This window comes from Ahaetulla prasina, chromosome 1 (genome assembly GCF_028640845.1).
Source record: "Ahaetulla prasina isolate Xishuangbanna chromosome 1, ASM2864084v1, whole genome shotgun sequence".
NCBI classification, from domain to species: domain Eukaryota; kingdom Metazoa; phylum Chordata; class Lepidosauria; order Squamata; family Colubridae; genus Ahaetulla; species Ahaetulla prasina.
The window spans coordinates 267,909,718-267,930,936 of record NC_080539.1 but is presented as its reverse complement, the minus strand read 5'-3'; the positions used below and the strand labels follow the sequence as shown (position 1 = coordinate 267,930,936).

Genomic DNA, 21,219 nt, shown 5'->3' with positions numbered 1-21,219 from the left:
ACTCCTTGTTCAAGCAAGAGACCCTATACCAGAGGTGGGTTTCAGCAGGTTCTGACCAGTTCTGGAGAACCGGTAGCAGAAATTTTGAGTAGTTCTGAGAACCGGTAGTAAAAATTCTGACTGGCCCCACCCCCATCTATTCTCTGTCTTCTGAGTTCCAGCTGATCAGGAGGAAATGGGAATTTTGCAGTAACCTTCCCCTGGAGTGGGGTGGGAATGGAGATTTTACAGTATCCTTCCCCTGCCACACCCACCAAACCACACCCACAGAACTGGTAGTAAAAAAATTTGAAACCCACCACTGCCCTATACCATTCCGGACAGTAAAATCACCCCACTCATAAATTATAGACAGTACAAAATGTTTATTATGGAGGGAAAAGCTGTAATAGGCTATCTCTTATAATTACCTGACAGTGATACATTGTCATTGTTCCGCCACTGACATATTGGAGATAATGATTGAAAGTCAGAGCTTGCTGGGCGTTTTCAAATATCTGATTAATGTCTGCATATACATTTGGTTTATTTCAAATTTTCCTTTCAGTAAACATATACATATATAAGTTCTGATAGTTAGATCTTCCTGAACAAGAAGCATGTTAATACCTCCTAACTTGTTTATAGGAGCCCAGCATATTAAATTATTTAGGTGATATCTAAATTCCAAGGCTTTGTAAGATTATTGTTGCAAGGTATTGTTGCAAAATTCTAAGCTGTTCCAAGTAAAACTGCATTCCATTAATATAGAAAACTTGCTTATCAGTGCCTAGATAAACTTTTTTTTATCTGTTTAATTTATAGTTCAATATTTCTCAATCTCTTTTTTATGATAATTTAATCAACCATAAACGCTTACATTCTTAAAAGCAAAATTATTTACTGTGACTAGTAAAACTTCCCTCTGTGAGAGTATGAAAGCAGAGTAAGTATAAAAATAGGTTTATTGTTAGATCCTGCATCTACATAAAATACATTAATTTTAAAATGTGCCTTTTCATTGTAAACTGTACTTGGCAAAAATTCCAAAGATTTGGTTGATTATATTTTCACTACAAAGGAATGACACTATGCAAATATCCATTTTTTTCTCTAGAGAATTTCTTTTCTTTTAATTATTGCAGTTAGCAAACGTATGGTAAATATTAATTATGCATATTTATATTTGTTTAAATCTGCATATCAGCTAAGATCCCCTGTATCTATATCAATCCTTCCTGATAGCTATGTTTTATGACATAATTCCCTGCTAGCTATGTTTTATTTTGTACTGATATTTCTCATCTATTTTATTATATGTCTGTTTTACTTAGTTTTCACTTGTAGAATAAATTTGGCTGCTGCCTAAATTAGAATGTATTATTATAATACCACTGAACAAGGATTTTGACAATAAACCATTGAATCGTTATGTCTATCTCTTACTCAAGCATATAAATCTTGATGGCACAGTGAAATAAATGCTAGACCTAAGGAATAGTGTTTGGTTGTTAGGAAGAATTCCTGCTAAGTACCCTTTAAGCAAACTATGGATAGGATTAGGACAGCTAGGAGAAAGGAGGAGTTGTTAACATGCTGCCATGCTGATCTTTCAGGAAGCTCATACAATGTAGTCTTAGTCAAAGCAGAATTTATCATGTATAATTGATAAAAGTAATACAAGGACATGCTGTGCTTCCTTGCTGTACACAAATGCTCTGTGCTGGGTGAAAAGATCTTGCCACTAATAGAGCATTAAGTGGGAAATCACTGCGATTGCAAGCACTGGAAACAACAGGTTTTTGTCTGTATGTGAGAAATTATTAATTGTATTATTTGGGATTTGTAGCCCAAAGCTTTGCTAGAGTTAGAATTTCACCAACAATTCCAATTACTTCTGGTGAGGACATGATGTGCCGAATATCCTTGAGATGATGTTGCCTCAGAAATCAATGTCCAGAAGGCAAATTCTGGCCACTTTCAATCTCTCCAGAAAAAGGAGAGATCATGAAATTGCACATAGGCACTCTGGACAGCTGCTCCTTGTAAGTGGATTGCAGGAACTAAAGTTTTTCCTGTGAACTCATGATTGAAGCGGCTGAGAGTCAAGGGAGTTCCATCAAACTCATAGACATTAACATAGTAGTGTATATGGACAATAAGCTTAGTTGAGCCTCATTTCTTTATCACTTTTGAAATTATATTTTAATTGCATTTCAACTATTAAGGACCTCATGAATGAAGGCAAATATACATATCCCAAGATAATGTTGCAAGATCAAATCTGGGTTGGTCACCAGACTTCCAAGCTTTCAGACTTGTGCTGGAGCCCATCTTCAGAGAACTTCTCTCTACCGGGATATATGCTTAAGCTATTCTGTGAGTCGTATTTATGTGGTGCCTTCCTATTGGTTGATTGGTGTGTTAATGGCTGGCAATTGGCTGTGGTTTCCTTGTGCTGCCAAGCCCATGGCTCCTAAGTATCTGATAAGCTGATAGTAAATCAGCACTTCTGTTCCTTGACAGAATTAAGAATCTATTAAGAATCTTTACAATGTTGAGTTTCCTTCAATCCTTGAATAAAGAAGCACTAAGGACAAGATTAAGGCTTTAAAAGGAGGGGATAAACAATAAAAGGATGATTAGAATCTTGATTTCAGAAAGTTATTAACAGATTAAGGGTCCAGAAAGATTTGAAAACATTTTGAAATTAATTATAAGAAACCTTTTCATGGGAAAATGTGGTTTAGAAAAGAACAGAAAAAGATAGGAGTTTGAAGGTTTGAAACTAGAAGGAACTAGGAGGAATTAATAGATTATAAATAAAGAACATATAAATTCAAATCACTAATACAGAATGCAGCAAAACATTTTAATTCTGGATGAATTCAAGGCTATTTGGGAAGAATGGATTCAGAAGTTAATCTTAAAATTGTCTGTTATGGAAAAACAGGATTTAAATGAGGTTATTAAAGAGGGACAATTTTTACTGGATAACACCCAGACTGAGGTGAATTCAAACCTGGATTTGTTTGTTTGTTTAATATTTCATATTTCTTAACCACCCATCTCCCTCAGATTTAATAATGATGAGTTATAAGATTTATATGGAAAAAAGATGTTATAGTGGATATATAAATGAAATGGCTGATATCCTTTTAATAATTAAAAGGATATACAAATAACAAACTAGAAGAATGACTGGGAAAACGTTCTTATTTTGGATTGATAAAAGATATTTGTTAAAGGATTTTCAGAGAAGAGACAAAAAGAAAAAAAGAAATCATGTTCTGAGACATTATTTAAAGTTTTTAAATATCAAGATTGTTAACACCAAACAGAAATAATACAAAGTTTGTTTATTTAATTAAGTATTTCTGGTAGCCCAAACTTTAATGGCTTTTTGCTGACAAGGACTGAATGACGAAACTCTAAAGGTCTGGAAAAAGATAGTTTTTGCTGTATTTTTAGAATACGTGATAAATTACTTTGTAAATGTAAAGGGGAGGAATATATAAAAGGGAAGAATATATATGTTTATAGAAAAAAGATGAGATATAGGAAGAAATGATTGTTTGTTGTATTCTCAGAGAACGTTTGCATTTGTTGTAATGAAGGGGGAAGTCAAAATTTACTATATTATTTCTCTTTCTGTTCTATTTATGTTTTCTTTTCTGCACTTTCTATCCCTTTTTCATTCTTTTCTACTTTTTTAATTTTCATTCGTTCCAGAATATATACCTTAGAATACTTTCTAAATAATTTGGTCTACAATTTGCATACAACTGAAAGAGGAAGACTTCAGAACGTTTAATAAACAATATCATACTACTTACCAACTATTGCTAGATTGTGCTCTGAACCACATGCAATCTGCAAAACAAATGATAATAGAATAGTAAACTGAAATACTAAACAAGAGAATGCATTCCAAATACACAACTTTAAAATATTTGATAAAAAATAAACTTGGTCTTGAAAGTCATACTGCCTCTCATCTTGGGGATGATATATAGCAATTATATCACAGGTAATCCAATTCTTTTTGTAAAGAAGTCCAATCTCAGGGGCAATACCGCACAATGTATAAAATAATATTTTCTTTTATCTGTCTACAAAGTCGCAACCAAGGAAGTTTTCAGGAAAGTGCTTCATAATGAGTGCAAACAAATAAATAGACAGATATATATCTTCATATATTTTAAATATATGCTTTTATATATACAGTTCTTAAAGTTTATCAATTTTGTAGGCCACATTAATTACATATGAGATTCTTGATAGTTAACATTAACTAACCATAATGCATAACTATTTTAAATATGACAAAATTAATAAATTGCAAAAACTGACCAACCACACTTACTTTGTCATTCCCCTAAAACTTTCTAAAACAACTCTGTCTTTACCAATGTCATCTGCTTCCTTCATCTTTGACAATGAGGGACTACCAGGGGTGAAATCGACTTACCTTCCTTACCAGCTTGGAAGTACACATACATGCGTAGCATGCGCAAAACGGCGCATGCACAGAAGGTAAAAAACACCCAGGCAGGTGGGCGGAGCTTTGTAATGACACCCGGGCAGGTGGGCGGAGCTTTGTTCTGCCATCACTACTGGATCGCTGAACCAGCGGCCACAATCACTACCAGATCGCATGAAACAGTCCAAACAGGAAGCATTTCACCCCTGGGGACTACCACTAATTTCTTTCATGATGTTGATCCTCTCATGAGTTTATCCAATAGTACCTACAAGTGAAGCCATTTGAGGCCTTATAGGTTAAAAACAGCACTTTGAATTTTGTTCAATAGTGAGGTGAAACACGGGGAGGTCACGTGCATGCATGCTGACACCCAACATTCAATGTCTCCATGTGCCTCACACCCCCCATGCATATATCTATATGATAACCCCCCGCTCCCCATGCATGCACACACAACATATACACACTGTGCCCAGTTTTGGGCCTAGCAGGCTTCCCTGAAACCTCCGAAGGCCGGAAACAGCCTGTTTCCCGACTTTCGGTGGGCCCGATAGGCCTGTGTTTGCCCTCCCCATGGTCCAGAGGCTTTCTTGGTGCCTGGGGAGGACGGAAACGGCCTCCCCACCCGGAGGCCCTCCGGAGGCCAAAAACACCCTCCCAGAGCCTCCGCGCAAGCCCTGTATTTACCTGGCATCCAAAATGGACCATGTGGAGACTCCTGGGAGGGGAGGGGCGGCATGGGCAGGGTCAGCCAAAAATCAGCTGGCTGGCACGCACAAGCCCACTGGAACTGAGCTAGGGCAACATCTCACGTGCCCACAGATATGGCTCCGCATGCCACCTGTGGCACGCGTGCCATAGGTTCACCATCACGGGTATAGGTAGTCCTTGACTTACAATATTCATTTAATGGCCATTCAAAGTTTCAGAGGTGCTGAAAAATGTGACTTGTGACCATTTTCCACAGTTACAACCATTGCAGCATCACCTGGTCACATGTTCAAAATTCAGAGGCTTGGCAACTGGCATGTATATATGACAGTTGCAGTGTCCCAGGGTCATATGCTCACCTTTTGCAATCTTCTGACAAGTCAAGTCAATGGGAAAGCCAGATTCACTTACAACTGCTGCTAAGTTGGTGTTACTGATTTAGTGTTACTAACTTTAAAAATGCAGTGATTCACCTAACATCTGTGGCAAGAAAGCTTGTAAAACTCACTTAACAACTGTTTTGCTTAGTAACGCAAATTTTGGGCTCAAGTTTGGACTAAGTCAAAGACTATCTATGAGTAAATAAACAATTAAATAGATAAAACATACTTTGTGTGTTTTCCTTTTAAAGCAGTTAATAAATCTCAGTCACTTGTGAAATTCCTCAGATTTCCACTGAAAAATGATCTGTTGCAAAAAGAATATAAACCACTAAAATACTTGATGGACAGGGATGGAAAGAAAATGCTCCATATTCTGTCCTTTTCAGACAACATTAAGGAAGTGAAAAAACATAGAATGTTACCTATATTGAGAAGGATGGCCTGTGAGAATAATCAACATTTTATCAGATTTCCTGCATTTTTTCTTATTAAAGTACCTGATGGCATCCAGAGGAATTTTCCCTGTTTCAAAATCACTATTCAAGTGACCATGAGGCAAACCTCCAAGTGGGCTCGACAACTCTCAGAAAAAGTGTTAATGACCAGATGACTGCAAGAAATATAAATTCTTCCATCCTCCACCATTCAGTCAGAATCAAAGAAGCTTATGTATGAGAAGTAAAACGTCTTTCAAGCAAAAACAAAGCAAGTCCAGTTGCTTTTTGAAAAAGCACCTTTGGACAGCCATGACCTGGATGACTGAATATCTCCATAGACAATGGAAAAAATACTTAAAACATCTTGAGGGATTAAACCTGTTTTTTAGTTTTGCTACTATGCTTATTCCATCTGAGCCTACTGAGCTTTTTATGTCTAGCATAATAAGATACTTGCTTGTTCTACATATTTTTTCCTTACAGCTACAAGGAAAAGATTATAAACTTTAGCCTTTTTTGACATTGTAGTTTGTTTGTTTTTTTCATTTCCTCACTCTCATTTTTTTTCTCAATCCGTCTTTGCTGTCTAATTTTCTATTACTCTGTCTACTGGATAACCACCAAAAGTATTTTCATTTCTTTTTTCACCTTGCACAGAGATATAGGCATGTTAGAGGGATTCAAGAGAGAGATGATCAATTCAAGAGCTGAGGTAAATTTTATTTTCATCACGGAAAGAATGTGAAGCATTGATATTTCTTCAGTTGCCAAGATCCATTCTGGTGGAGATAAGACATTTAGGTGTGGGCTGCCCTACAGCTGCAAGATTGTGAAACTCTGATATTTTTTTCTATGAGTAAAATAAAATAATCTACTTTTCTTGCTCTGTAGGGAGAACAAGGGGGACCAAGAACTGAGGCGACACAGGAGCACAGAATGCAAAAGCCTTTTTTGGCTCAACAATGAACAGCGCTAACAGGGCAACTCAGGAACCAGCAACTACTTTCTGTGTCTGACAGCTCTTTCTATATAGCAGCTGTCAGACCCTTTAGCCAATGGCGGGGCTTTATTCTCCCACCGAGGCAACTCCACGTTTGGTCCAATAGGGGGAAAAGTCCGCGTCACCGCAGCGTGTGTCAGAGGACGCAACATTTCTACAACAGAGTATTTCTTCAATTGCTCTGAAAGAACTGTCCAAGGTATCCAAAAACTAGGAAGACTAAACTCTGGTCTTGGATCTTGCAATGATAGAAGCATAAATCTACATATCTTTTACAGCATTGGATTTCCCATCCCAGTCCAAATAAATCCAAATAAGAAAACAAGGAAGAGTCCAATGAACAATTTCATCAATTTTTTAAGTGTTTTGCTTGTAAATAACATGTTTCATTTTTATTTTCATTTTTCAATTTAACATTACATCATAGTAATGTTACATAATATTAAGACGGTCACAGTTTATTTTTTATTATTAAATTTATATGCCCCCCCATATCACTATCCAAGCAACTTAGTTATTGTTAGCTTGTATGAATAGAATAAAACAAAATATTATTACATATCATTCATTTTTCTGAGACCCATAACTTACACGTTTTGGTCATCCTATGGAAAATCTGTATACAGGATGTTGACAAAAGACAGTTTATCCTAGAGCCGTGACAGCAAACCTATGCCACGCATGCCCAAAGTGGCACGCGAAGCCATGTCACCCAACATGTGCAGCCTTGCCTTTGTCTTCTGGGTTTCTGGTGTGCGTGCGCATGTGACGATCAGCTGTCTTTTGCGTGTACAGCAGTGCCGCAAACTAGCCTGTGCTTGCGTGCCAGCCAACAGGCGCGCATGCGTGCTAGAACCTGGAAGTTCGGCTTTTCTGGAGCCCAGCCCCAGTGAGCGTGCGCACATGCACACAGGATGTTTTCACGTGATATTTGCGGCACTCCATGCCGAAAAGGTTCACCATCACTATCCTAGAGCAACTGTTAAATTATTGCAGCTATTATAATTATTGGCTTCAAATCTTATTTTAAATATGGTATATACAGTGACACCTTTAAAAGTTTTCCTTTTGCTTTTGACAGCATCCTATTGACTTCTTTCTTGCACTGTATTGTCTCTTTAGGATAAGCAAGAATCAGATGGTGGGTATAATTATTCTGGCCATGATTTGGTTTACTAGACTCACAGACAAAGATTATATATAGAAAGCTGCATGACTTAAAACAGCTGCTCAAACCAAGCTTATTCAATAGGAAGTATGGATGTTGAATAGCCAGACTGGCATAGAGCTGGCCAACAGCCAAGAGTTTTGCAGTATTTAGGCAAAAAAAAACCAATGTATTCCTAGCCAAAAACCTCAGAAGAACTCATAGTTACTTTCCTTTAAATTAGGATTACTGATAGCTATAGGCACATACAAGCACATGAGTTAATTCTATGTGGAAATACTCGCCCCACTGAGAAATTCCCCTGATTGCAAAAGGTTAAAAGATGAGCAGGATTTTTTTTAAAAAGTATCTTTCCTTTCATGAATACATGCCAGTCTGATTATTGGTAATTGCTAACATAAGGCTTAAAGAGAAATATGTGTTATGGTGAGATTTTAACAAAATTGTCATGTTTCAAAGCCCACTGCAGATTTGTATTTCTGAGCAGCCTTTCTGGTCTTGTTTTCAAAATCTGTTTCATAACAATCCCATCATCCCTAGACTGAGGAAGATTTGGTGTGTAGTCCAAGTGGTCTAATGGGCTCTGGGCTAGGACGGGCTCTCCTCACAAAGCTTCTTCAAATCCTTTTAACTGTTTCCAGAGCACAAACATTGCCACCAACTTCTTATACAAAGAAAATTGCAACATTCATTCTTTTCTGTTCAACTTCAGGGATCTGCCTTTTGGTGCCTGTAAGATCCAGCTTGCCAACAGATGCACTGAGCCTACAAAAAATAGAGGGAGAAGAGGCATGGAGGAGGCTTGTTTGGTTGTGTTTTTAACTATCGAAAAGAATAGTTTCTTCATGATCCAGGCAACACCATTAAGAGCTATATTGTGGCAACATGTTTCCATAATCTGCAGTGTCTGTGAAGCAGAACCCATATGGTGGAGCGGTTGCACACACAATACACGTACAAAAGCAGCAGTTTCCATAGCAACCAAGCCACAGCAAAATGCATCAGGACAGCTCTTCACCCTCTTACCAATTATTGGCTAGCATTGCATGAATCAGCTGACACCTAGTGTCTGTTTGAAACACTCCTGCATGGAACACATTCCAAGCGCTTTCCTACAGGCTGTTAAAATCCTCCAGGCTCCTATGAAAAGACAAGGTAACATTTGGTTTTTCAAGCCCCCTTCCCCCAAAAGGAGGAAGTAGGAGAGCACGAAAGCTGATAATCATTTATGCATATGGGCCTTCCCCCAGCAGCTTCATTATTTTAAAACTGTAAAGGTGCCAAAACTTGGTATAGTTTATTTCACAAATATGCAAAGCCACAGCCAGTTTCTACCTGGAAGGTAATTAGTATAAAATTGTGCAAAAGCTGGTAAGATTAAACGCATCCCGATAATCTGACCATGAGCTTTAAAAATTGCAGAGAGAGCCCAAACATGGGATTACTTCTGAGGAAACTTCTGAGTAAATAATATTATAAGAGTAAAGCAGTTGCTGAAATTTCATATATTGGCAAAGCTAACTTCCCACTCCACCCACATATTTTTTCTGAAGAGTTAAAAAATTATTTTCTCCCTAAGGAAAATAGAACAGAAAAGAAATCTTCAATTTCCCTTATAAATGGGCTTTACAACAAATGAAAATAAAATACATTATCAAAATGTTTCTCCTTGCAAACTCAACAGAAGAGTTTCAATCAGTACATATTCAAGTTGATTTCATTAAAAAAATATACAATTATATTACAATTGGAGAAAAACCTGAGATTACCATGGATATCCAAAAAAACCAACCAATGGATCACTTGATTCATTCATTCATTCTCATTTGAAGCACAATGACCAGGCTCAAACTATCCTGCTTTGGATACATTATGCAAAGACCCGGCTCTCTGGAAAAGGTTCTAATGCTGGGAAAGGTGGAAGGAAAGAGAAGAGAAGCAGCAAAGTGGATGGACTCAATTACAGCAGCAAGGAGTTGGTACAGACTTGGAAGAACAGGATAGGAATAGATTATCCTGGAGATTTTCAAGAGGAAACTGGACTTTCTTTCCATGAAGACATTTCACTTCTAATCCAAGAAGCTTCTTGAGTTCTTATGGAATGCTGGAAATGGAAGGATTTATATTCCTATTTTACACCAGTCACTCAGAAGCTTCTTGGATGACAAGTGGAACGTTTTCAAGGAAAAACAAGCTTGCCTCTTGAAAAAGGACCTTGGGGACAACCATGACCTGGATGACTGAGACTCTTCATAGACATCATCATGGAGAAAATCCATTTATGTGGTCACTAGGAGTCAGAAACTACTTGATGGCACATAATCGAACTATTACCATATATTAAATTGTTACTAGCCTATTAGGAATGGCTATATGAAGATTGTGGAGCATTATCTGCTGCAGTCATACAGATGCAGAGATTTTCTTCCTCAAGCAACCCTTCTACTTAATTCAAATCCAAAATAAAATCAGCCTGGTAAATTTGAGTTTATCATCCAAGGGAAAGCAGGAATTTTTGTCAAAGAAATTGCCTCCTTTCTAATTTTTTATCAGTAAACATAATACAATAGATGGATGCACACACACAAATGCACAACTTTGTAAAGTTTGGGCACATCCAGGGGATAATGGAGGAATTTGTAATTGCTTATTTCTGAGTAAAAAATCCAATTTGCAGCTGCTGCCATCAAGATGCTTGTGCATTGCAACAAATTCTGGTTTGTTGGGGGTTTTGTGGGGGTATTGACATGATTTGAGTTAAGAAAAAGGGATAATTAGATCAAACATTTTAAGAACTGATGATCTAGGATAACAACATCAAAACTTCATTGGAAATGCTCCTTAGATGATATGGGCATGATAAAAATTCTACAATTAAATAGCATAAATAAATTACATGTTTGTGGGTCATATGATACCTATAGAACAACATTTGCATTTGTCAATGTGTCTTGGTTTATTCAGTTAATAAATAATGTAGTAGCACACGTAATGTTAGCTAAGTATGGATGCATATCTTTTCAAACAGAATAATTTGAAAGATCAAAGCAATAAATGAAACTGCATTCATGGCCTATGAAATGGGCTGTATTTTGATAGACCAAGACAATTATCAAACCTCGCTAAGCTAAACTAAAAGCAAGAAGCTCAGCTGTTAATATTTTAAAGTTTGTTTCAAACAGATTAACCATTGCAATGGCCTATGGCACATTTTCTATTCTGAGCGGCTTTAAAAAAAATAAATCAATAAAGGTTAGTAGCCTACAAAACATTTTAGCCTCCTGGAGGCTTGTAAAGAAGCAATAAAGCATTCTATAGTATTTTCCCTGCCATTTAGTTGTCTCCACAAACCAAAACTATCCTGTCTTAATTCCGAGGAGAGGAAACTTAAATTTCCAATTCAGTTTCCCCAGGAACAGTTTCTTCTCCTGTGAGTTCCAGCAATCTTTCCATCTTCCTTCCCTATCCATCTCAATGTATCTCAATCCCTCCTCATACCATGAGTGAATTCAGAGGAGGAATTAGTGGTGTTAGCAGCCTCATATAGAAAGGCTACAAGACAGTATAAGTAATTCTCGTTTATTTTATTTATTTATTTATTTAATTTATATAGCAAACAACTCAATCCAACTGTTTAGCAACCACAATTGGGACCAGCCACTCAGTCGTTAACTGAAGCAGCTGTTATGCGAAACCAAAATTGTATTTATGTTCTTACTTCAGCCTTTTTTAAAAAAAAAATTATATACCACTTCACAGTGCTTTACAGACCTCTCTAAGCACTTTACAGAGTCAGCATATTGCTCCCAACAATCTGGGTCCTTCACTACATAGTGAAGCTTTCCTTCACTGTGCAACCTGCAAAGGTTGTAAATGAAAGGATTGGCCATAAAATTATGTTTTTCATCACTGTCATAATTGTGAATGAATGCAAGACTTCCAAGGATAGCAATGGCAGACTGAACATGGCTCTGCTTTTTTGCCAGTTCATGGATTAGCTTCTCAGAATTCTGAAGATACATCCAGCAGAAGATAACAGAAGAACAATCGATTTTATTGGATTAAAACAGAGACTGAAACTGACTCGAATGTGGATTTAGAGTTTTTAAAATATGCTGGATTACAAAAATGACATGGAAAAAGATGCCAGGATGGATTTACAAATGAAGTCAGCTGGTGTCTTTATAATTAAAGGAGACGTAGAAATAATAAATTAGAAGAGTGACTTGGAAATCTTGGATTTACAAAACGAATGTGTGAAATCAGGAAAACTGTTTCTGAGAGGAGATAAAGAGAAATTACTCAAATTGTTCCTGAAAGGAGATAGAGAAAAAATAATAAGAAATCAGCTTGTGGGATACTGCTTAAAAATTAAGCTTTTTAAAAGTAAACAGAAGCTCTGCAAAGTGAATCTATTTCAGGGGTGAAATGCTCCTGGTCTGAACCAGATCAGGCAATCTGGTAGCAATGGGGGCGGGTAGTTCGGAGAACCGGTAGCAAAAATCCCTACTCCCCACCTCCCGCCCATGCCCACCCAATCGCCCATTCCCCACTTGCCAACTTGGTAGCTTGCTGCTTCTTTCGGGTTTGCCTTGCTTCGGCTGCTGCAATCAATTGCATCATCTAGCAACTCAATCTGCTTGCCTGTAATCCATCTCATCGGTAAGAAACTCAATATGCCTTCCTTGTCCCTTCAATTGGGTAAGTAATGGGGGGGCTTTAAAAAATAGTTAATTGAGGTTTTTTTTAGGAGTTTTATTTTTTTTTAGACATAGCAATTTAAAGTTAAGAAGTTTTAAATTTAGCTGCTTTTATCTAAAAATATAAATAAAATAAAATAAAATAAAATATTTGTACAGCTTTGAGATTTGGTGTGTTTCTGTAGTGTTTCACTCTAACTACACAAACACACAAGATCTCACAAAGCTGTATGTGGCATTTTGTGTGTGTATGAGTCAGTTGTGTTGTGTGTGTGTAAGTTGGTTTTTGAGCTTTTTGTGGCTGTGTGAGGTTCCTGCTTGTTGCAGGGGCCATTTTGGGTGAGGTGCAGCTGCTTTTACATTGTGTGTGAGTCAGTTGTGTTGTGTTGTGTGTGTGTAAAGTGTGAAAGTTGGTTTTTGGTACCTCTTATTGTTTTGTATACTTTGTTTATTATTTTTATTAGTTATTGTTATTGGCCACACCTACCTGGTCACCTGACCACCAAGCCGTGTCCATCAATTAAGTCACGCCCACAGAACCGGTAGGCAAAATTTTTACATTTCACCCCGATCTATTTGATCAAAGTTAAAATATATATGTTGTGGTTCCTGGTAGCTATTAATGAATTTCTTTTTATCCAGCTGAATGACAAGCTTTAAAAATCTGTTTATAAATGGGCTTTATTTCTTTGAGAAAGTGATAGGTTTAGAATAGACTAGACTAGACTAGACTAGACTAGACTAGACTAGACTAGAACAGAACAGAACAGAACAGAACAGAACAGAATAGAATAGAATAGAATAGAATAGAATTTTTTATTGGCCAACTATGATTGGATACACAAGGAATTCGTCTTGGTGCATATGCTCTCAGTGTACATAAAAGAAAAGATACGTTCATCAAGAATTCTAAGGTATAACACTTAATGATAGTCATAGGGTACAAATAAGCCATCAGGAAACAACCAATATCAATATAAATCATAAGGATACAAGCAATAAAGTTACAGTCATACAGTCATAAGTGGAAGGAGATTTAGATTACAAAATGGGTATTTTTTATTAAAGTTAAAACTTATTTGTTAACATTTTGGCTAGCTCTTAGTAGACTTTTGCTGATTAGGAGTGAATAAGTTTTTTATGATTTGATTATCAATAAAGGATTCGGGGACGCGGTGGCTCAGGGGCTAGGACATTGAGCTTGTCAATCGAAAGGTCAGCAGTTCAGCAGTTCGAATCCCTAGTGCTGCCATGTAACAGGGTGAGCTCCCATTACTTGTCCCAGCTTCTGCCAACCTAGCAGATTCGAAAGCACGTAAAAATGCAAGTAGAAAAAATAGGGACCACCTTTGGTGGGAAGGTAACAGCGTTCCATGCGCCTTTGGGTTGAGTCATGCCGGCCACATAACCACGGAGACGTCTTCTGACAGCACTGGCTTTTCAGCTTTGAAACGGAGATGAGCACCGCCACCTAGAGTTGGCAACAACTAGCACATATGTGCGAGGGGAACCTTTCCCTTTACTTAAAGGATGAGATATGGGAAGAAGAGTTTTTGTGTTGAAGTACTAGAGCAGGGATGTCCAAACTTGGCCCCTTGAAGAGTGGTGGACTTCAACTCCCAGAATTCCCCAGCAAGCAACTTGCTCATGTTTATAGCTCATGCTGGCTGGGGAATTCTGGGAGTTGAAGTCTACCATTCTTCAAAGGGCCAAGTTTGGACACCCTTGTACTAGAATAATACCAGATTACTGAAAATGTTTATCCTTGTCCAGGGAGACTTTACTTTATTTTTGGATTTTTTCTTTCCTTTTTATATTTTTCTTAGTTTGCATTAGTGTTTTATCTTTGTATTTGTAACTTTTATTACAATTATCGTTAAAAAAAAGTTAAACAGTCACTTAGCAAAGCAGTCTCTAAACAAGGGCTATCCATACTGCCTAGAAGTCATATGGCATAGCTGAAGGGAAAAAATGCTCATCACACACTTAAAGGAAGGGAGGGAGGGAGGGAGGGAGGGAGGGAAGATTTCCCATGATCACTGCCAGTTTCACATAGGGAAACTCAATGGGGAAGCAAACAGGAAGTCAGAGGTTGTTCCTGTTTCCACTGATATAGTTGCTTCCCTGTAATCTTTCTGTGTCTCTGTCTACATATGGAAAAATCTCTGAAATGATGACACAAGGAGTCACAGGTTGTCTTGTCTAGATTAAAATCCATCTCATACATTACTGCAACAACTGGAGATTTAACTGAGTTCATCTTTATGTTACATACGTAGTGATGCTCGATACAAACATACTTCCTGCCTACGTATTTAGGTAGGAAGTAGTATTGGCTACATATAGAGTAATAAGAGACTCTTCCTCAAAGCACTATAGATTAATGTCTTACAAGGCATTAAATTAAATATATACAAAACTGTCATTGCTACATTCACTTGGCAATCACCAAAAATACACGAGGGCAAACTCTCAGCGTTTCTCATTATAGTTAGTAAGACAGTGCCATACTGTGGACAGTCCTGTTTCCATGCTCTTACACTCCGCAGTCTCTTGCAGGTACAGTAAGCATGTTTTCTGACCCAGTTTCCTCACCAATCTCTACTTAGCAGTATGCTAAAGATGTTTCTAGCATGCCAATCGGGGGCTGCAGCCTGCAGTGCAGTTCATTGTAGCACATTCACAGTTCTGATTTGTTAAAAAAAAATCAGTGGAAAACTACTGGATCTGTTATATCTGTATGAGCTAAAGCCACATTCATAAATCTGTTTCATACGCCTTTTCATGTTTGTGCTCTCAGCGAACAGAAGAATTTTTAAAGCTATGTTTGCGACAGTCGGTTAAGGAGGAATTCAGGTTTCTCTCTTCTGTTCATTAATAGTGAAAACAAGAACTCTCTAAGTCCATAATGAACATAGAAAGTCTATATACACTTCTTTATTTTATTTATTTATTTATTTATTTTTGTCACAACATCATATAAAAAGGATTATATAGTGTATAAACATATATATGAGTAAATATTAGGAGGTATAAGCATCAATATATATATAGGAAGAAGAAAAGAAAAGAAAAACAATAGGACAGGAACGGTAGGCACGTTTGTGCGCTTATGCACACCCCTTATGGTCCTCTTAGGAATGGGGTGAGGTCAATAGTAGAAAGTTTTTGGTTGAAGCTTTTAGGATTATGGGAAGAGACCACAGAGTCAGGTAAAGTATTCCAAGCACTGATGATTCTGTTACAGAAGTCATATTTTCTGCAATCTAGATTAAAGCGATTAACATTAAGTTTAAATCTGTTGGTGGCTCTTGTATTGTTGCAATTAAAGCTGAAGTAGTCTTTAACAGGAAGGACATTACAATAGATGATTCTTAAAATGCCATGTAAACAAAAAAAATCAGGCCAAGGTAAATCACTTCAGAATATTTCCCATCTCTAACTTAACATATAAGCGGTACAATTCAATTGAAAAATAAACTGAAATATCTTACAGGGGAAAAATAACAATTAAAAACTAGAATGATGTGGCTGCATAATTGTTCATCCCTTTTTATGTAGGGATGTGGCTATGTTCAGAATTAACCAATCACATTCAAACTGATATTAAATAGTAGTCAGTTCACATCTGTCATCAGTTAAAGTGACTCTGATCAAGCCCATCTAAAATTCTAGTAGGGTTCTCTTTTAACATTTACTCAGGTGCCTCTTACAGCAAAAGCCATTGTCTGGAAAGAGCTTACAAAGCATCAAAGGGGTCTCACTGTTGGAAAGTATCAGTCAGGAGAAGGGTACAAAACACTTTCCAAGGTATTGGATATATCATGGAATACAGTGAAGTCAGTCATCAACAAGTAGAGAAAACACAGCACTATACTGACATTACCAAGAATTTGATGTCCCTTCAAAATTGATGAGAAAGACCACAAAAACTGGTCCAAGAGGCTGCCAAGAGACCTACAGCAACATTAAAGGAGCTGCAGGAATTTCTGGCAAGAACTGGTTGTGTACTATATGTGGCAACAATCTTCCATATTTTTCATATGTCTGGGCTGGGAGGGTAGGATGGCAAGTTGAAAACCCTACAAAGAAAAATATCCAACCCATTTTGCCAAAACCTACATCAAGTATGATAAAGCATGTGGAAAAATGTGTGATGAGAACAAGGTTGAACTTTTGGGACATAATTCCAAAAAGTATGTTTTGTGCAAACAGCACTGCACATCACCAAAAGTACACCATACCCACCGTGAAGCATGGTGATGCAACATTATGTTTGGGGCTGCTTTTCTTCAGCTGGAATTGGGGCTTTAGTCAAGGTGAGGAAGGAAATATGACTAGTTCCATGCATCAGTCAATTCTGGCACAAAACCTTTAGCATCTGCTAAAAGGCCGAAGATGAAGAGGAATTTCACTTTTCAACATCACAACAACCCAAAGCATACCTCCAAATTAACAAAAGAATGCCTTCACCAGAAGTGAAGAGGTGACTTGAAGAGGACTGTGCACAGGATGTGCCCTCACCATCTGACAGATTTGGAGCGCTTTTGCAAGGAAGAGTGGGCTAAGATTCCCAAGGCAAGATGTGCCATGCTGATAGGCTCCTACCCCACAAGACTGTCATAAAATTAAAAGGTGCTTCAACGAAATATTAGTTTAAGGCAGGGGTGCTATTCAGCAGATTCTGGAGAATTTTGAGTAGGTTGGAGAACTGGCAAATACCACCTCTGGCTAGCCCCAGAGTGGGGAGGGAATGGGGATTTTGCAGTGTCCTTCCCCTGGAGACGGGTGGGAATGGAGATTTTGCAGCATCCTTCCCCTGCCACACCCACCAAGCCACACCACTCCCACCAAGCCACACCCACAGAACCAGTAGTCAAAAAAATTGAATTCCACCACTGGTTTAAGGATGTGCCTTTTTATGCAGCTGTATTATTCTCATTTTTTTAATTGTTATTTTCCCCTTAAAATATTTCTGTTTGTTTTTCAATTGAATTGTACAGCTTATATATTATATTAAAGGTGGAAAAAATCTGAAATGATTTATCTTGGTCTGATTTTTTTCTCAAACATCTAACATCTTAATAGGGGTGTGTTTTGAACTGGCTACCGTAGTGCTATATGCACTAAAAGGGAGATATTTCTTTTAGGCTTGTTTGCTCGATATTATGTGTGTGTCTTCCTCTGAGTCAGCTTTTTGACTCTTGACAACTGCCTGGCCAAGTCCCTTTGGTTATTTTGGCAGTGCTTTGGGGAAGTAGGTTGCCATTGCCTTCTTCCTAGAGATGAGAAGACTAACTGGCCCAAAGTCACCCATTTGGTTTCTTGACTAAGACAGAAGAACCTTAGGATAGAACTCACAATCTCCCAGTTACTAGCCTTAGCCTTAACTGTCTTAACACTATACCAGGTTAAAAAAAATAAAACTCTTATCTTAGCTCAGGTAGCAAAATCAAGAGCTATGATGCATTGGAATAAAAAAAGATCAAACTTTTGCTCCAGACAAGGGTTAATATTTAGTAAGGTTGCTATTATATTATCCTCTCTTTATCCTGATCTGCTAAAATTCAGCCACTACTTAAAATTATCAACAAAGACTTTGTTGTAGATAAATGGAAAAGTGAATTAATCCTTGAATGTTACAAAAATGTTTGATGGGATGGGGTAGCAAATATCTGCATCTATCTAAAGTGATAGATTTGAGAATGGAAGAAAGGTTTGAAAATGGAGATGAAAGAAAAAATTGAAGTATCTATAGGACAACTTACAGGAAAAATCAAACAAAGACAAAATGGAAATTTTAGAAAGAAAAATAATAAATATAGAGATGGAAAAGAACTAAGGCAATCTGGTATAACTAGAATTGAGGAAAAAAGAATTTCATTTGAGACTTGAAGTAGTTCCAGATGCTTCCAGAAGACACCAGAGAAAAGGTTGTTCAATGTTCAAAAACATTTTTGGAATGGGATGCAGCTGATATGGATGCAGAAACTGACAGAGTTTACAGAATTAATATGCAATTTGCAAAATTTAAATTTTTTATCAAAAAATTGATAAATTGACTTCTTGTGCACTTTGTTAGGAAAAAGACTACTGGATCTTCTATTTGCAGTAGCATTTTACTATCAGACTGAAGATTAGTAATGAAGATGTGATACTTAAAGAAATTCCATCAGAACATTGAGCAAATAAAAACAGTAGTTTTTTGACGGACAAACTCAAACAGAAAAAAGATAGCAAGACTACGAGTTGTTCTTGACTTACAACTATAATTGACCCCAAAATTTCTGTAGCTAAACGAAACAGTTGTAAGTTTTGTCCCATTTTACGGCCTTTCCTGCCACAGTTATTAAGTGAATCATTGCAGTTGTTAAGTTATTAACATGGTTGTTAAGTGAAACTGGCTTCTACATTGACTTTGCTTGTCAGAAAATCGCAAAAGGAGATCACATGACCCCCAGAACCCTGCCACCATCATAAATATGAACCAATTGCCAATTATTCAAATTTTGGTCATGTATCCTTGGGGATACTGCAATGGTTGTAAGTGTGAAAACTGGTCATCAGTCACTCTTTCAATGCCATTGTAATTTTGAACAGTCACTAAGCAAATGGTTGAAAGTCAAGGATTATCTGAACTGTATCACAAAAATGGAAAAACTGTATTATACCCACATTAGAGAAATGGTTGGAACTATCAGAGATGGCAAAGTTAACTTGTTTGCTTAGAGAAAGACCAGCTACTATGTTTATTAGTGACTGGAAACCCCTTATGGACTTTTTGCTGAAAAAAGAAAAAAATGAACTTCTAATTTGGGGTATGATGATTAGGAAAGGCAGCTTATGGAAGAAAAAAAATATGTGTAACCTTAGAAAAAGAGGGTAAAATATAAATGCATTTTTAACTGTTGTCAAAGAGACCAAAAACCACTTCTTTATACTCTTTTCTTTTTCTTTCTTCCTTACTTTTTCACTTCTTATGTTCTATTATCTTATCTTCTATTTATCAATGCATCCAAGAGAAAAAAGGCAATTTGCAAGTAGATTTGGTATCTAGATTACCTAAGAGTTTTCTTTATATGAACTTGATATTCTTACAGATCTGGAATGGAGCTCTATAATTCAACCTGCTATGGGTCTCCTAAACTAGTGCTTATCTAATATGCTGGGACAGCAGTCGATTGTAAGAGTGAACAAAAAAGGGCACAGCAGAGACTGTAATTTTGAAACTGAGTCAGAAGTACCCTTGGGGGGGGGGTTTGTCATAACTTCAAATGGTCCCTAAGTTAAAGACTACATGAATAGTTGTAATTAATAATATACTAAAATAACAAACAAGCAACTTCAAACAAAATTCAACCCTTTTTAGAACACAAAGACATGCAAATGTTCTGCTGAAAACTTGTATTTCTGTTAATTAGAAAAGAGGCTTTTCTTTTCCTGTTTGTTTTTCAAAGAGCGTACTTCTACAATTAACTTTAATATGAAATCCAGCATACTAGGATGATAATAATGAATGGAGATCATTAAAGTCAGTCTTCCAAAATTCAAATATTTTGTACAATTTAACTTATTTATATTCCACAAAGAATTCTCTACAAAAAGTGTGTATTAAGAAACTTTTGTGTCGTAAAAAAGCAAATATAGGGAAAGCTGCAATCAGCCTATTAGAAAGAGTAGTATAAAGAATCACATTTGAATTGTCTTTCAGTTTTCACAAACTAAATAACTGGCAGAATATTAGATATAATAAGTAAACGTATGCAATGTTGACTTAATGGATTGAGACAGTACAGCATTCCCTGTGCCAGAGGCACCATTCAGATTAATAAAAGAAAGTCTAAGATGACAACATGCATAGTTTTCCCTTACCTCAGATGCACCAGAGAGTCTAGGTACTGTAGCAGGAGTATAAAATGACTCTTTCAAATGATGCTCTTTTGATTCCTTTCTGTCCTTGCTCTGTCCTTCGCATGGCATCTCATTTCTTCCAAGTTGACCATAGTCTTCTCTACCCCATGTGAAGACTTTCTCTGTCTCTAAACATCAATGACATAATTACAGTGTTAGTTCTTGAACTTAAGATAAAACCATAATAAAACATTATTAAGCTGGGCAAGATTGGAATACATCACATAAAGCTTTTCTTTTCATTAAGCATTTCAATTTACATATTTTCCACACCAATGGATTCAGGAGTTGAATTCATAAACAACACTAATGAGATTACCTGGTTTTGGCTTAGTACACTTTCTATGAATTCAACCATGGTGATTTGCTGAGCATGATTGCTTTTGCTTGTTTGTTACACTGATATTCTACGTTTCTTCCAGGCAAGATATATTGTATATAAAC

The 21,219-nt window shown here is 36.9% G+C and overlaps 1 protein-coding gene across 3 annotated transcripts in view; it reads right to left on the bottom strand.

The window, feature by feature from the left end:
• The window catches only part of SERGEF (secretion regulating guanine nucleotide exchange factor), a 91,152-nt gene that overhangs the window by 47,892 nt on the left and 22,041 nt on the right, over window positions 1-21,219 (bottom strand). For 2 of the 3 annotated variants that reach the window (XM_058158518.1, XM_058158526.1), the window contains 2 exons: window positions 20,737-20,903; window positions 3,816-3,852 (listed from right to left, as the gene is read on the bottom strand). In XM_058158518.1, coding sequence (XP_058014501.1) covers window positions 3,816-3,852; window positions 20,737-20,903 — 204 coding nt within the window. Of the gene's footprint in view, window positions 1-3,815; window positions 3,853-7,490; window positions 8,930-20,736; window positions 20,904-21,219 lie in introns of those variants that run through there. The other variant, XM_058158536.1, reaches the window with a different exon arrangement.